Here is a 16,630-nt window from a genome sequence, read left to right as displayed (position 1 = left end):
AAACTGATCCCCGTCAGTGTCCCTCCCTGGTTGCCTTCAGGGGAATTCCATGAGTACTTTAGCCTTTCTCTTCCAAACCTATCTAGTTACCCTACCAATAGTGCTTTATTACTTCTAGTACCTTTGATATTTAAAGTTCACAATCTGGTGTTTTCTTATCTTTCTAGACTTGGTATACATTATGACCCCTATTCTCCTTTCTCCATTTGTATTTGCTGCCCTCCATGTCTGATATTCTCCCTCCCACCTCTTCCTCTTGAAATTGCTGGTTTCCTGTAAGATTTATTTCAAATTCTACCTTTTGTAGGAGGCCTTTACTGTGCCTCCTGCTATTAGTACCTTTCCCCAAAAAGTTGCCTTTCATATACTTTGTATGTATCTCATATGTACTTAATTTTTCACTTTTCTTCCTTGATGGAATATAAGCTTCTTGAGGGCAGAGACTATTTTTGCTTTTTCTTTGAATCCACAGCATTTAGCATAGTACCTGTCACATGGTAGTTGCTTAATAAATTCTAGCTTGATTGATCAACATCAAAAACTAGCTGCATTATTATTATTATTATTTGTTCAGATCTGTGTGTTCATCAACATAGGGAGTTTCTAGTGGGGAAACTTTTTTTTGTCAATGTAGATTGACAAAATTAAACTTTTAGTCCTAAACAATTGCCTAAGGTGAGTTGCCCAGAGAATAGTGGGTACATAATAGGTATATATTAGAGGTAAAACATGTAGGTGCACATATAGTAAGTGAGATGTAAATAAACAATTTTTTTAAGATCTCATTTCTTCAGTGAACGTTTATGGAGCACATATTTTATATAAGTTCTCACAGGTGGGTAATGCCAGAAATATAAAGATATCACTCAAGCCCTTAAGGAAGGAAGGGACAGTCCCCAAATTTGACTTACTGCTGGGTTAAGTGCAACAAAGCAGATATAAACAAAGTACTGAAATTTACTTTGAAAACATGGTATTATTTGATTATTTTCAAGAATTGGAAAATTCTAAGAGACCTGAATGTTGGGAAGGGAGAAGAAAGCGTATGAACTAAAGATCAGCTTGATCGGGTAGAAGTTGTAGTTTAACTAAAGAAGGGGTAGTTTTTTACCTTTGGTACCAAGTGTAATGCCGGAGAAACTGAGGCAGGAGATTAGAGAGTTTTTAATATTTTTATTAATGGGAGAGTAAGATTGACTGGACAGGACTCTCGTCTCAGATTATCCAGTCAGACAGAGATAAGTATACTGGGACCAAGGAATCCATATTGGTTCCAGGGCTGGAGGACCCAAAGAATCCAGCGTCCAGCATACAGCTGCCAGACGCCATTCTCCAGCCATGAATGGAAGAACCCCAACTTCTTTTTGGAGACAAAGAAGAGAAAGGGAGAGAAAGTTTTTATCAGGGAGGGGAAGCCATAAACTCTAAAAAATCCAGAGACAAAGAAGTAAAGATATCATGGGTTAATCTTGGAATATTCTAAAGGAATATTGTAAATCCTTGAGGACACAAAACAGTCAGGAATCTACTCTCTTATCTTGCTAATTTATAAGAGATTGAGACAGAACAGTTAAGGAAACTGAGACAAGGGAAACTTTTACAGGGAAACTGAGTCAGGACAGTTAAAGAGAACTGTGGCATAACATTCCACACTCTTTCTCCTAAATATTCAAATCTTTGGATCTTAGCACCTTCCTCTAGGTATCCAGGAGGTCTTTGATCCACCCTATGTAAAGCAAATGAGCCAAAAATAAAACTAGAAAAAATGTAAGGACTCATATGGCAAGAGCAAGTCTCTCCCTGATAACCCCAGAGTTAACAGCTGTACAAAGGCTCCCTTGTTGCAAGCATGTCAGGTCCTCTATAGTTCTGGAGCATCATCTCAGCCAGAGAATCCAGTTTGAGATGGACAGTTAGGTCTGTGGTCATTTGTGCACTTAACTCAGTCTCTGCTTACAAAGCAGCAGGACCAAGGCTCATTCAGAGAGGCAGCCCTCTCCATGGGGGAAGGATGAGGCTTGTAGTAGCTCCACCCGTCCCCACCCAGAGAAACAGGGCTGCTATTAGAATACAGATTTCCGAGCAGATTATGCACAGTTAGACCATCAAGGCAGGCAAACTCCAAACTTTTTAGGTGCCTCAAGCCAAACTTCAAGGTCCTTTGAAATGCTGAAATACTTAATGAACTGGGGTTACAGGAATGGAAAAACAGATCAGAGAGACTGCCAGTGTCACAACAGGTGTCTGATTTCTAAAACTTTTCCAAAAAATAATCCCCAAAACTGAGTCTGCCAAGGAAATTTTAACAAAATAAGGGATTCTAAAACTAAAGCATCCAAATTCAATCTGAACTAAGTGAGATAGGGGGTGGGGCAGAAATGCCTAAGGCAAAGTGAATAGGAAGCTAGGGGTTCCCATTCTTTCAGGTATTTTGAAAAATATATACCAGTTTCCCCAATGTTCTATCTCTACCTCCCCCTTTTTTTTTTCTCACGGAAAGGAATTATCAAATGACCATTCCCCGTATAAATCCCAAGAGCAAATCAAAATCCCTACACATAACAGACTAATACAGTAGCATTTCCTAAAAAGCCCTCAAACATAACAGCAATAATTACACAGTTTTAACAAATCCCATCCCAAATCTTAAACACACAGTAATAGATGATCCAGGCAAAGTTTAACAGTCACTCATCAACCATTCCCAAAGTCCCTCATATCAGTCCAAAGTACAGTCGATGCAGGGTCCAGTCCATGGTCTCATTTTCAAACTGCTGCTTCAGGCTATGAAATGACAGGAGGCTCTCATTCCTTGCAGAGTGGGTGTGTGCCGTGGTGACAATCAAAGCTGATCAAAGCTGATCCAGGTTCCAGAAGCAAGTCAATATCTGTAATTTGACCAAAATCTAGAACAAAAACACAGATCTAACACATAAAGATTGGATCAGTCTCAGATAGAAAGACTCAGTTCACCAGACTGTTGCAAAACATGAGGAGGCCAAAATAAATTGGCCAGCAGTTTCCTATGTGAAGAGATGAGTTTGCTTTACAGACCAAGCAAATGGGTGCAGTCTTACAGACCCCTGTTAATTGTCCACTTATCATGTAGAAACCTTAAAGGAACAAAACACAAATATCCAGTAACAGACAGATGACCAGGTGAAATACTCAGTTGCCCAAGCATTTAGGATACAATGATTACATATAACCAACCAGACTAAAATAGCAAGGCATGACATAATTGAATTGCATTAACAATTCTATTGACCATTGCTCTGATCAGAGAGAGATCAGTTACAGAAGGAAAAATGCAAGAACATAACTATAACATAACATAAGCAGTTGAGTTTTAACAGCTTATCAATCAATTGTCCCAGTAACTGTCAGAGGGTGGAGCTTTAAAACTCCCAAATAGCATTAGCTAATTAACTCTAAGCCCAAAAACCTTTACCTCCAATAACAGATGTCATTAATCAAATTTCTGATAAATCTTAAACAATTATTTATCATATCCTTATAAGTCATGACAGAAAGAAATTGTCTCAGTAAGTTCACAACTTAGAACAATTATCATATCTAGGTAGATGTTACATGAGTGAACATTATACATACAAATCAGTTTGCCTTTAAAATACCCAATACATAGAAAAATATCCCAAATTGCATATTGTCCATAACAGAAACATTTTCAAAAGGACAAAGAAAAAAAATATTATGTTCAGAAGACCCTTTAAATAACCTCAGGATGACCCAATACAATCAATTTAAACTTATACAAAACACCCAATTCCACATAAAAGAATTCAAGAAGGTTTTTTTTTTTTAACATAGCAATTAAACTCTTAGAAATATTTCTACCAAAATATGGATCACATTTATGACCATTTTCTTTTAACCAAAAAATATTTATGTATCAAGAAACAAATATCCAATCAATTAACCTAAAAGTAAGCATGTCCTTAAAAATCACAGTTAGCTGCACTGCCGCAATCAGATAAAAAAAAAAAAAACGGCAGGAACACACTTTAGAGGGGTGAGGGGAGGAGAGGATTCCACGTGGCCACCCTTCCCCCACTCCTGACCCCCTAGGAAAAAAATTTCCCTCAGCTTCCCCACTCAATTTCCTACATGGGGATCCTTTTCAAGATTTAACCCATCAGTTTCCCAATATCAGGTTTCTTCCCAAATCCACCCATTTCCAACTTTCTCTTTCCCCCTGACTACATACTTAAACAATCTCCTTAAAGAACTTTCCTTCCCAGATGCTCCTTTGGTAAAGTAGCAGAAGGCAGTGGGGGTGGGTGACTCCTTCTCCCACCTCTTCACCTACTCCCAAAAGGCTTTCACCTTCCTAAAACCATGCAAACCTCTAATTTCCTCTACAAATCAGTCCTTCCTAAATCACCTGTATTCCTCTTTCCTTTTCCCTTCAAAAACCTGTAAGATTCACACTATAGTGAATAACCCAAACCTCCACAAAACCCACACATGTCCAGCAGAGCTGGATTTAAAGTATAACTTACTTTAACAAATAACTCAATATATTTCAAAAGGTAACAAACTGAATCAAACTAATACAGCTGTTTTTAAAAGTTTTTTCTTCTACCACATTTCTTCTAAAAGCTATTAGCATCTTATCTCTAGAGCTTTTTATTGCCCAGGCCAGGCTAAGCTTGAATTTTATTGCTCTTTACTCTAGTAGGCTTTTCCTAAAAAATTTTTTAAATCACAAGCAAATTTTCCTTAATCATTGTTCTTAAAACTTAACAAAGCTTTTAAATCAGCAAAAACAGACTAGGGGCTTTTTCCAGGATTCCCCACCCTCAGAGAGAAGTTTTGTTTCCTTTTTCCCTTCCAGAATCCAAAGGGGCTTCTGTGAACTTCCAAGCCCATTTAGTGCTTTTCTCTGCCTTCACAGAGAATGCCTAGATATTCTATTCAAACTTCTTTCCTTTAAATGTTAGCATACTGCTGTATATTAACTTTCCAAACTTTCAAAACCCTTTCAATCTATTTTTTCATTTCCTTTTTTTTTATTTCTTCCTTTCTCTCCCTTTTCTCCCTTCTTCTCACAGGCTGCTGCAGTCAGCCAGAGACAAAGAAAGATTTTTCAAACTTCTTGATATTTTCTAAGCCTGCAACACAGAAGCTGAATTCTTATCTCTTACAAGCTTACTAACTTTTAACACAGACATATACAGACAAACATGGAGCTCCAATTTACTATGCACAGTTGCAATGTTGTTTTCCAACCAACAACATAACAAACCACACAGAATATAGAACATATATCACACAGACTACACAATATTAAGCAAACATATAACATATACCCAGAGGATATTTTCCAGCGTCCCAGAAAATACCCGTCTCAGAATTTTTAAACCCGTCGGTATTTATTCTGAGACCACAGGTTGCTAGCAACAGAACAGACCAGAACCAGATGGTACCCCAAAAGGTACCCAGACAGACTTACTCTCCTGAATGCCGAATCAAATGCCGAATCGATTTCGTTGTCCACTGTAGGCCGGACTGAGGCTGAAGAACCACTTAGCCAGAATGCTGGTCTTTTCTCAAGGAACAGACTCAGGTTGTGAGCCCTGCTCAGGCCTAGGTGGAGACAGAGAGGTCTCTAATCTCTAATCCAGTTCTCAGTTTCTATTATCTCGGTAGGACCTCCAAATTGTAATGCCGGAGAAACTGAGGCAGGAGAGAGATTAGAGAATTTTTAATATTTTTATTAATGGGAGAGTAAGATTGACTGGACAGGACTCTCGTCTCAGATTATCCAGTCAGACAGAGATAAGTATACTGGGACCAAGGAATCCATATTGGTCCCAGGGCTGGAGGACCCAAAGAATCCAGCGTCCAGCATACAGCTGCCAGACGCCATTCTCCAGCCATGAATGGAAGAACCCCAACTTCTTGAATACCTTTTTGGAGACAAAGAAGAGAAAGGGAGGGAAAGTTTTTATCAGGGAGGGGAAGCCATAAACTCTAAAAAATCCAGAGACAAAGAAGTAAAGATATCATGGGTTAATCTTGGAATATTCTAAAGGAATATTGTAAATCCTTGAGGACACAAAACAGTCAGGAATCTACTCTCTTATCTTGCTAATTTATAAGAGATTGAGACAGAACAGTTAAGGAAACTGAGACAAGGGAAACTTTTACAGGGAAACTGAGTCAGGACAGTTAAAGAGAACTGTGGCATAATACAAGGAAGATATTCCTTTCTTTTTTATCTCATATGTAGTCCATTATCTCTTTCAGTTTACAAGGTAACTATTTAATATAGAATTATTGTAGATTCCTGAACCCAGGCATAAAGTCTATCTATCAGTGCCAAAGGGTAGAGGGATTAGAAGGAGTTTCAGGTCTGAGAAGTTTGATCAGAATTCTTTCCATGAAATCATCACACATGTGCATTGCGAGGAAATATCAGCAGAATCTTTAAGACTAAGAATCCATGTGCTCCTTTTCTTACATGTCTATATCTATCTTTTTCATCCGTAGGTAGTGCCTTATGAGCTTCCCTTGCCAGGAGGAATTATGCCTCGCATGCTGATAACCATTATTGGCTCAACAAAAAACAATGCAAACAGGTAAGAGAATAATTAATTATAATAAGATTTTATGTTAGCATCTAGAAAAGTTGAAAATATCAAATTTTTATTTTCAATAGTGTGGTGTTCTTTTTCTAAAATATGATGGTTCTCTCTGGGAGCAGGTTTCTTGGGGAGGTTTTCGGAAGGCAGCCTTAGTTTCATTTCAAATCAATAATCACCCCAAATGCAGCCAGGAGTTAAAATCCAATCTTTTATTGTGTCCTTCAAAGTCTTGAGCTTCAGCCCTTAGCTCCCTCCGAATGTCTCCAGCCAGCAAAAAAGTGGAATATGGAATTACTCTGTCTCCGCCTCCGAGAGTGGGCTTCTGTGCTTCTGTGTCTGGCCCTGAGAGCTTCTTGCTTATATGCTGTACAAAGAGTATACACCAATCATTATATCACTGGGAAACGATTATTTGTTGTAAGATTAAATCAATTCTAAACTAGATTTAAACATTGTCTCCTCAATTCCACTTAGTACCTTGTTTCAAGTTCTGGCCCATAACATCTCCTTGTAGGATCAAATCAGTCATACTGAACCATGCTAAATTAGATAATTATTGTCTCTATCAATTCTAATGACTTAACACTTTGTAAGGATTCCAACACAATAGGATTTTTTTTAAACTAAAGGTCTTGTGCTAATCATAGGAATTGTACCTTTAACCTCCCATTTTTTTTTCTTTATTTATCCTTAACCCCAAAAAGGGTTATTTTCAAAAGAGTAAAACAGTTTTTAAAAAGGCCTCATAATTTGTCTCTTTAATATTTTAAAGAAACTAAATGGTGTAATGAATGTAATATCAGATATATAGCCCAGAAGATCTGAGTTCAAATTCTACCTTTGACATTTACTAACTATATGACCCTGGGCAAGTCTCTTAACTCCTATCTTAGTTTTCATCTATAAAGTGAGTACACACTGGAGAAGGAAATGGTAAAGGACTCTAGTATCTTTGCCAAGACAAAAGTCCATGAGGTCACTTAGAGTTGGACATGACTGAATGACTGAATAACAACAATAACAAAGACCAAATGATAATAGGCAATTCATTTGACCTTTTCTCTCTGCAAAATGAAATAGAACCTCTCTTAAAGGATTGTTAGGTGATACAAACTAGATAAAATATGTAAAATACCATTTAAGTATTGGTTATTGTTATTGTGCCACAGATTGATTTATAAACTCTAGGTCAAGTCAATGCTCTTGTCACTACACTGTGATTTTAAGACAGAATTGATGTTCTCATTTTTCAGATTTCCCATATTTTGTAGGCAGTATATATTGTAATCCAAGACATTTGGAAGGATTTTATGAAGCTTTACCAGGGCAAGTCAACTTGTTTGGTTTTAAGGATATGGGAATAATCCAGAAAAATTCATTCATTTATGCTTATTCTTCATGGTTAAGTTTTTCCCTTGTCCTAGATAACACTCTTCCAGCTCCTACCTACAGAAGAAATTCAGTCTTCCTGGAAAATATTTCAAGGGTTTGGGTTGATCTTCCCACAAGTTTTACCTAGAACAATCTTAATTTCCTTCTGGTGTTCTAGAACACTCACTGGGATTTTGAGTTAATTTGAATTAAACTGTAATAGATAGACCTTTTGGTCCTGTCCCAATATTAATCTGTTTTTCTAGGCTTATCCTAGAACCAGGTAATCTTAAGTATGGAGGAGAGACAAGAGATGGAACAATTGTTTAGTCTCTATTAAATTCTACTGGAAATTCAACTGTTGGAAGACTTGAGTAAAAGATATTAAATGTTAAGCTAAAGGCTACTCTTATTGCCAAAAGAGCTAAAAATGGCTGCATCTCTTCCATTTTATTTCCTGCAGATGAAATGAAATATTTATGTAGTGAGTCATATTTATCAGTTGACCCTACCCTTGTGTATATATAGCAAAACTACTCTTTAATTTGTGAGTACTCCTAAAATGAGTTCTCTCTGTTGGGTAATTTAATATTGTTAAGTTTTAGACTTAAAAGCTAGACAATCCTTTTTTTAATAATTCTAGATCAGTTATAAAATGCTTTAAGTTTTGCAAAGTTATTTCATTTGATCCTCATAATCCCTTTGAAAAGTATGTTATTATCCATCATTCTATTATAGAAGAGGAAAGTGAAATTCTAAAAAGTTAGTGGCTGACCCAGGGTCACAAAGAATCCAGAGTGTCTTGTTTCCAAGGCCAGGACTGTATCCATTATGCAACATAAATCTTTCTTTAGTAATCAAAGACCCCATCCTATAGCTACATTGGCACCTAAAGAGAAAATTTTTTGAAAAATTTTATTTGAAGTAAAATCTACTTAAATACATGTATAGTATCAAAGTAGAGTTGGGATATAAATTCAATTGCATGGAATTGGAATTTCCATAGGCATAGAAGCAAAGCTTCATTCAATTCTTCCTTAGGTATTAAAGAGTCTCAAAATCAAATTTTTCTGGATCTACCTTTGGAACTGATGGCTCAGGAAGCAACCTTAGAAATTGAAATTACTTCAAACTTCTTGATTTTCTGCAGGAAGAATTCAAAACTAACCTTAGATACTTGCTAGCTTTTTGATTCTGGGCAAATCACTTAACCTCTGTTTTGTTTCAGTTTCCTCACCTATAAAATGAAGATAATAATAATGCCAGCTTCCCAGATCTTTTGTGAGAATCACATGAAGTAATATTTGAAAATGTTAGCACAATCTTCTGTTCTTCTGTGGGCTTCTTCTCCAGAGGCTGGTTATTTGGGTGCTGGCCTTGTCTTCAGGCTTGTTGCCTGAAGTTCTATAATGGCCTGGACACTATTCTGTGATAATGTTTTCAGCCTTCATAATAAGCTAGAGACCTCACCTTTTCCTTGAGAGCTAGTTAGGAATTTAACATAAATGTACTCACAAACATTCAACATCATGGACTTGGTATACAGAACATTTCAGCTAGTATTCACATTCTTGTCTTCCTTCTTATAACTCTAGTCTAATTCATTTGGCTGTCTGTTTTTGCTGATGGGTTTTGAGGTGGACATTGGAGAACTCCTCCTAAATTCTCCATTTTAGGAGGGTACCCAAGGTAGCCATCTCATTATTTCCCACCTATTGAATGGGTATCTTCTGGTCCTTTCCCCTCTTCCCTGCTTTTCAGGGAATCTTTTTCAGGAAATCTAATGGGGGATTTAAGCTTCTTGAGGGCAAGCACCATTTTTTTGCCCTTTATATCAACAGTACTTTGCACAGTGCTTGGGACAAAATAAAACTTAATAGGTGTTATAGTTAACTGTCTTAGAAAATTCAGTTCAACAAGCATTTTTAAATGCCTGCTGAGTACAGGAACTTATATTCTACTGGAGGGTTACAATAGGTACACAGAGATGTATTTATAAAGAGTTTACTTTTAAGTATTGTAATTTAAGGGAAAAGCATAGACATAGCTAGAAAGAAGCCTATTTGAACTCATATCTTCCTTACTCCAGCACGGAGCTAAATCTATGGCAGTTGCCAGTAATTTCAGATAAAGGATTTGCTTTTCTGCTTTTAAAAACTTTTTAATCATGTGCCCTTCTCCATGATAATTGTTGTTGTTCAGTTGTTCACTCTGATTCTTGTAATGACCATGTATTTAAAATCAGTTGGAATCAGGAATTCAGGTTAAGGGAAAAATCTTCAATCTTTGTTGAAGTGAAGAAGTGAATAAAGATTGCGATTGCAATATGGGCAGCTGCGACAGGAAGCCAGCTAGCAGAGAGAGAGACCTGAGCAGAAGGGCCGTCCGTTGCAATCGCAATGCAAGTAGTCCCTCTTTCCCCTTCCTTTTCCACTCCCCTGCCTCCACCCACCAAAATCGTCATTTCCTATACAACACATCAGGACTTACACAAAGAATGGGCGGGGGCCATTCTTTCTCCAAGGTTATATATTAATAGATTATGGTCCAATTACTATTTAGCCTCATGTGCTTGGGACCTCAGTGCATCAACTCAAGCCTCAGCCCATTACAGATTCTTCATGAACCTATTTGGGATTTTCTTGGCAAAAATACTTGGCAAAAAAAAAAAAAAAAAAAAAGCCATTTCCTCCTCCAGCTCATTTTTCAGATGAAGAAAGTGAAACAAAAGGATTAAGTGACTTGGCCAGAACTGCACAGGTAGTTAAATGTCTGAGGCCAGAGTTAACCCTGACAGATAGTGTTTCTGCCTCTGTGTCTGACATTCTATACACCATACCACCTAGTTGCTCATCATGCTATTACAAATACCTGAGTCCTCTATGTCAGAGAATGGAGGAGAAAGTAAAGAATGATGCTGGGTAAAGTTTGAGATTTATAATTGGGAAAAAGAGGGAGCTCACAATGTGTGACTTCCATTTTCTCAGTAAAATTGAAAGTAATGACCTCAATTGAAATGATGTCCTTTGTTTATAAACTTTGGACAGTTGATAGATATGTGTTCAATAAATATTTATTCAGTTTCATAGGTACTGTGTTGGGAGCTGAGGATTAAAAAAGAAAAGAGATGTTTCTGCTTGCAAAGAACTTGTATTCTATTGCGGGGGGCTGGGCGGGGAGGAATTAATGTATATACATAGGAAACTAAATTTAAAACTATATAAATTTCTTTCTTTGGCAGAGGAGAGACTATCTGGGTTAAATGAGTTGCCTAAGGCCACACAGTTATTAAGTGCTAATTGTCTGAGGCTGGATTTGAATTAGGGTCCTCCTGACTCCAGGTCCAGTGCTCTATCCACTGTGACACCCAGATGCCCCTTAAGTAATTTTTCTAGAGAGAGGGAGGATATTAACACCTGAAGTAATAGGAAGTAAGGAAAATCAGAGTAGACTTTGTTAGAGAAAGTACTTGAACTCAGTTTTGAAGAAAGCCAGGATTCTGCAGAGGGAGCATATTCTAAGTGTGGGAAGGTGATGGCTTGGAAATGGGAGAAGGAATATCATATTTAGGGAATAGCAAATAGGCTAGTATTGCTGAGACATAGATAGAATGTATAAATGAGAACGATTTAAAAATAAGTCTAGGAAAGCAGACTGAACCCGATTAGAAGGCATTTAAAAGCTAAACAGAATAATTAGCCTTCTATCCTAAAAAAAAAAAAAAAAAATTAGGAAACCCAGGGAACTTCTGGAGCTGATGAGTGACATGGTCAGACCTATGCTTTAGGTCTGTCAATTTTGGCAGCTATATAGAGAATGGTTAATAGAGAGGACTGACTTAGGCAAGGAAACAAATTAGGATGCTATTGCACTAGTCCATTTGAGAAGTTAGAAAGGCTTGAGTAAAAATGGTACCCATGTGAGTGGAGAGAACAGAATGGTTACGAGGAAAATTAGGTAAAATCAGCAAGACTTAGCAACTGATTGAGTATGAGGGGTAAAGGTATGGGAAGAGACAGATTCTGATGTTGGGTTGCTACAAAGATACTTCAAAAGAAATAAGAAAGTTAAGGAGAAGAGAGAACTTGAAAGGAAAGACAAGTTTTGTTTTGGACACCGTATATGAAATATTTACACGACATCTATTTGGGGCTGTTCAAAAAGTATGATCTTATAACTAAGTCACTTTTTTTCTCCTTAATAGAATTGCTTTAGATTTCAAGAAAGAGAATGATGTGGCCTTCCACTTCAATCCTCGTTTTAATGAGGACAACAGACGAGTAATTGTTTGTAATTCAAAATTTGACAATAACTGGGGAAAGGAAGAAAGGCATGCTGAGTTTCCCTTTGAAGCTGGTAAACCTTTTAAAGTAAGTCATCATGAAAAGTCCATATGAAATGCAAAGTACCTTAAACTTGAATGTTACAGACAGGATGGTTGCCATCAGTTTGTTATCAAGTTCTTACCTCGGGAGTCTCCCAACAGTTTGTTTGTATGTATTCCTAGATCTCCAGGCCTATTGCCATGCCACTTTCTCTCTTTGGTGAGTTTTCTATTTGCTGAAATTTTCAAAGAGGAGGAATGTGTGGGCAATGTTAAAAAGCCGTTCCCTCTCTAATCAGCTCTTTCTTTCCCCACTATGTTGATTATAAGACTGGAGAGAAATTAGAAGTGATTCCTTTCAAAAAAGGTTGGGGATTCTTACATTTAATTAAATGTATTAAATAGTCTACATGTAATTATCCCTTATTAGCCCTGTGCCTTGGTTAGTCACATACTCTGATCCCTTCTTTAACTTGGAGCAAATTATTTTTATTTTTTTAAAATTTTATTTTATTTAATAATAACTTTATATTGACAGAATCCATGCCAGGGTAATTTTTTACAACATTATCCCTTGCACTCACTTCTGTTTCGATTTTTCCCCTCCCTCCCTCCACCCCCTCCCCTAGATGGCATGCAGTCCTATATATGTTAGATATGTTCCTAGATACAATATATGTTTGCAGAACCGAACAGTTCTCTTGTTGCACAGGGAGAATTGGATTCAGAAGGTAAAAATAACTCGGGAAAAAAATCAAAAATGCAAATAGTTCATATTCGTTTCCCAGTGTTCTTTCTTTGGGTATAGCTGCTTCTGTCCATCTTTGATCAATTAAGGCTCTCTTTATCAAAGAGGTCCACTTCCATCAGAATACATCCTCATACAATATCATTGTAGAAGTGTATAATGATCTCCTGGTTCTGCTCATTTCACTTAGCATCAGTTCATGTAGGTCTCTAACTTGGAGCAAATTATGAATCCTTGCCTAGAAACAACAGCAGTGCCTGTACCATAGTTCTCTGGTTTTCTTTAAGGAAAGAGTGATACAGGCCAATGGTGCAAAACAACAGAAAGCATTGCATATGGCAAAATCATGTTTTTAGGATATAAAATGGAATTGATCTATCAGATTAAAATAAATCTTCTTAGAAATAAAGTGAAACATAGCTAATCACATACCTGGACCATTTTGGTGAAACTCTTTTCGTAGGGAAAAGGAAGCATTTCAGATTCTAATTTTCAACTCTGCCTTTGAAGCTCTATCAGTAGGCTCCATAAAGTAGAAGCATAGAGAAAATCTTAATGATATAGTTGATCTGAGACCTTGAACCGAAATGGTCAGCATGAGGATGTTCATTAATCCTGTTATTGATCTGGTCCATTGAATTTAGGTTAACTGGGTGCAGAAATAGATGGGAAGTATATAATCAAGTTTATTTACATATCATTTCAGATTCAGGTTCTCGTTGAGACTGATCATTTCAAGGTTGCTGTCAATGATGCCCATTTGTTGCAGTACAATCATCGAATGAAAAACTTCAATGAGATCACCAAGCTGGGTATTTCTGGTGATATCAATCTTACTAGTACTTCACATACTATGATATAAATTTAAAGGAGCAGAAGCATTTTTAAGGGAATTTTCCTGTAAAACACATACTTAAATACTTCCTGCTCATTATGGGTGAAATCTTACAAGATACTCATAATCTATTCATTCATAATCATTGTGGGTGAAATCTTAAAGGTACTCTTAATTTCTTTGTCATAGCCTCACAAGGTATAATAAATTCTTTCATTAAGTACAACTTATGTGTATTTCTTTTAATATGAGTAATTTGTAATTTATTCCCTGGATAAAATACTGAAGATTCACAGGGTGGGGAAATGCATAGTAATCTTGATACCAAAACTTTAAAATAGCAACTATCTCTGACTCCAAATTCCATCCATTCTTTCTTTATTGCCCTGCTCTAACTTATATAATTATATTAAAAGAAGGATTAAGTTTGAGTAGATGAAATAAATTAATGAGTTGAAAAGCATTTACTAAATGTCTCTGCTAGGTGGTAGGAATCAATATGCAAAAGTGAGATAGTCCATGTATTCTAGAAGCTTATATTTTATTAAGGTGAAATTATATACATGTACATATATACACATATGCTATAGGGTGCTTGCAGGAGTGAGCATGTGTGTGTGTGCAAATACTGACCAGGAGAGAAAGTTTTGATCTAGGAAGTCACAGAAGTGCCAAGTGGAGCTTTAGTCAGTTGTCATAGTTTTTCCAAAAGGTATTGATAACTCTACCTAGAGTAAAAGGTGGCAAGAAATAATAGTGGTGATGATGGTAGGTGGGATTGTGTGTCACAAGAGGAGATAGCCAGGGTAGATAGTCAGAAACCAGTTAGATATAATAGCAAGTTTGCACTCACTCATCAATCAGTCTTGGCTGCTAAGTAAGACAACATGTATAGTAGATAGAAAGCCTTGCAGGTCACTTAGGAAGATTTGGGTTCAAGTTCTGTTCTCATATATCACTATCTGTGTGATGATGATTAGTTCATTTAAACTCACACTGCCTCAATTCTTTTAGACTAGTTGCTGATCTTCATCAGTGAGGGAAACTTTCATACCAAGAGATCCACAAATGAGGGAAATCACAGATCTGGAGTAAATAAAAAGAAAAAGGAAAAAAAGCCAGATTTTTTTTTTTCTCACAAATGAGGGAAATCATATGTCTGGATTAAATAAAAAGAGAAAAACAAAAATGAACTGATTATTTGACCAGAAAAGCCCAGATTTTTCTCTCACAAATGAAGGAAATCACAGGTGTTTTAAATAAAAAGAAAAAAAAAAAAGGAACTGAAGAAGCCCAGATTATTCATTCACTTCCAGAGATTCATCAAAAACAGAAGACCTCCACAAAGCATTGCTATTTCATCTCTAGTAGACTACTCCAGACATCTCCAACTCAATATTTGATATTTATCTTTCCTACATTCTAATCTTTAATAAGACCTGTTTTGAAAGACAATGGTACTTTTTGCTTACCCATTATTTAAATATACATATGAATATCTATGAAGCATTATGCTCATTAATTAAAATACTTTCCTTCTGGTTCCTGGCCCCATTTATATTGATTTATAAAATGTTACAGGTAAAAGGGACCTTAGTGATCACTATCTTGAAACTTAGCCTTCCCTTAAAATTTACAGTCTTCCTCTCTTCTTGAACATCTTACTACCATCTTGGTCAAATTTAATATTTCTGCTGATCACTTAATATCCTGGCCTCGTCAATCTCAGCTTCATTATTTGATCTCCCAGTGGATAACCTGAATTAATTTCTTTAAGTATTGACTAATTTGACTTCTTTGCTGTTCAAGGTACTCTAAAAAAGTCTTCTTTAGCATCACAATTTGAAAATGTCAATTCTGGTCAATTTTAATTATATTCCAACTTTTACTGCCTATATTACTACTGGAAAAATCATAGTTTTCAGCAGACATTTAATCCAACCAATATACAGGGAATATTTAATGTATGACAAGTGGTCACCCAATCTCTGAAGACCTCCATGTGAGTGACGATAACAGAGAAGCTACCTATTCCACTCTTGAACAGCTCTAGTTGTTAGGATATTTTTCTTGATATTGAGTCTAAATTTGCCTCTTTGCAGTTTTTATCCATAGCTATCCATACTCTGGAACAAATATTCCATTTTGAGACAGCACTAGTTAAGAAAATTTTCTTTATAAAAGTCTAAATCTGCCTCTTTATAGCTTTTATTCATTGCTCTCAATTCTGTATTCCAGGACAGTGAAGAAATCTAATATGTTTTTCATATAATAGCTTTTCAAATACTTCACAGAATTTCAAAGTTGAAAGGAACTTCAGTGGACATAAAGAATTACCTCTTTAACATACTTGACAAGGCATTGTCCAACATTTACTTGAATCTACTGCTTCTCAGGAAAGCTTATTCTATTTTTGGTTATTTCTAATCATCATAGGGAAATTAAGTGGTATAGTGGATGAGTCAGAAAGACTCATTTCCTGAGTTCAAATTAGACCTTAGATATTTACTAGTTCTGTGATGCTGGGCAAGTCACTTTATTCTCTTTGCCTCAGTTTCCTCATCCATAAAATGAACTGGGGAAGGAAACTAATTTTCTTTTGCCAAGAAAACGCCAAATGAAAGCAGGAAAAGTCAGACACAACTGAAAAACGAGTGAACAATAACAAATTAAGAAGTTTTTTCTTACATTCAACCTAAATTTATCTCTATGCAGTTTTCACCCTTTAAGTCTCTTCTTTT

At 36.4% G+C, this 16,630-nt stretch overlaps 1 protein-coding gene across 1 annotated transcript in view; it reads left to right on the top strand.

Annotated features, from left to right (window-relative positions):
- The window catches only part of LGALS3 (galectin 3), a 29,149-nt gene extending 15,034 nt beyond the window's left edge, over window positions 1-14,115 (top strand). Inside the window, exons 4-6 of the mRNA XM_051978091.1 lie at window positions 6,517-6,605; window positions 12,187-12,352; window positions 13,761-14,115. Of these exons, the coding sequence (XP_051834051.1) occupies window positions 6,517-6,605; window positions 12,187-12,352; window positions 13,761-13,916 (411 nt within the window). The 3' untranslated portion in view covers window positions 13,917-14,115. The remainder of the gene's footprint in view (window positions 1-6,516; window positions 6,606-12,186; window positions 12,353-13,760) is intronic.
- The last annotated feature ends 2,515 nt before the right edge of the window (window positions 14,116-16,630 follow it).

The sequence above is a fragment of the Antechinus flavipes genome, chromosome 2 (assembly GCF_016432865.1).
Source record: "Antechinus flavipes isolate AdamAnt ecotype Samford, QLD, Australia chromosome 2, AdamAnt_v2, whole genome shotgun sequence".
In the NCBI taxonomy this organism is placed as follows: Eukaryota; Metazoa; Chordata; class Mammalia; order Dasyuromorphia; family Dasyuridae; genus Antechinus; species Antechinus flavipes.
The sequence above is the reverse complement of the archived record's forward strand: the minus strand, read 5'-3'. Positions and strand labels throughout refer to the sequence as shown.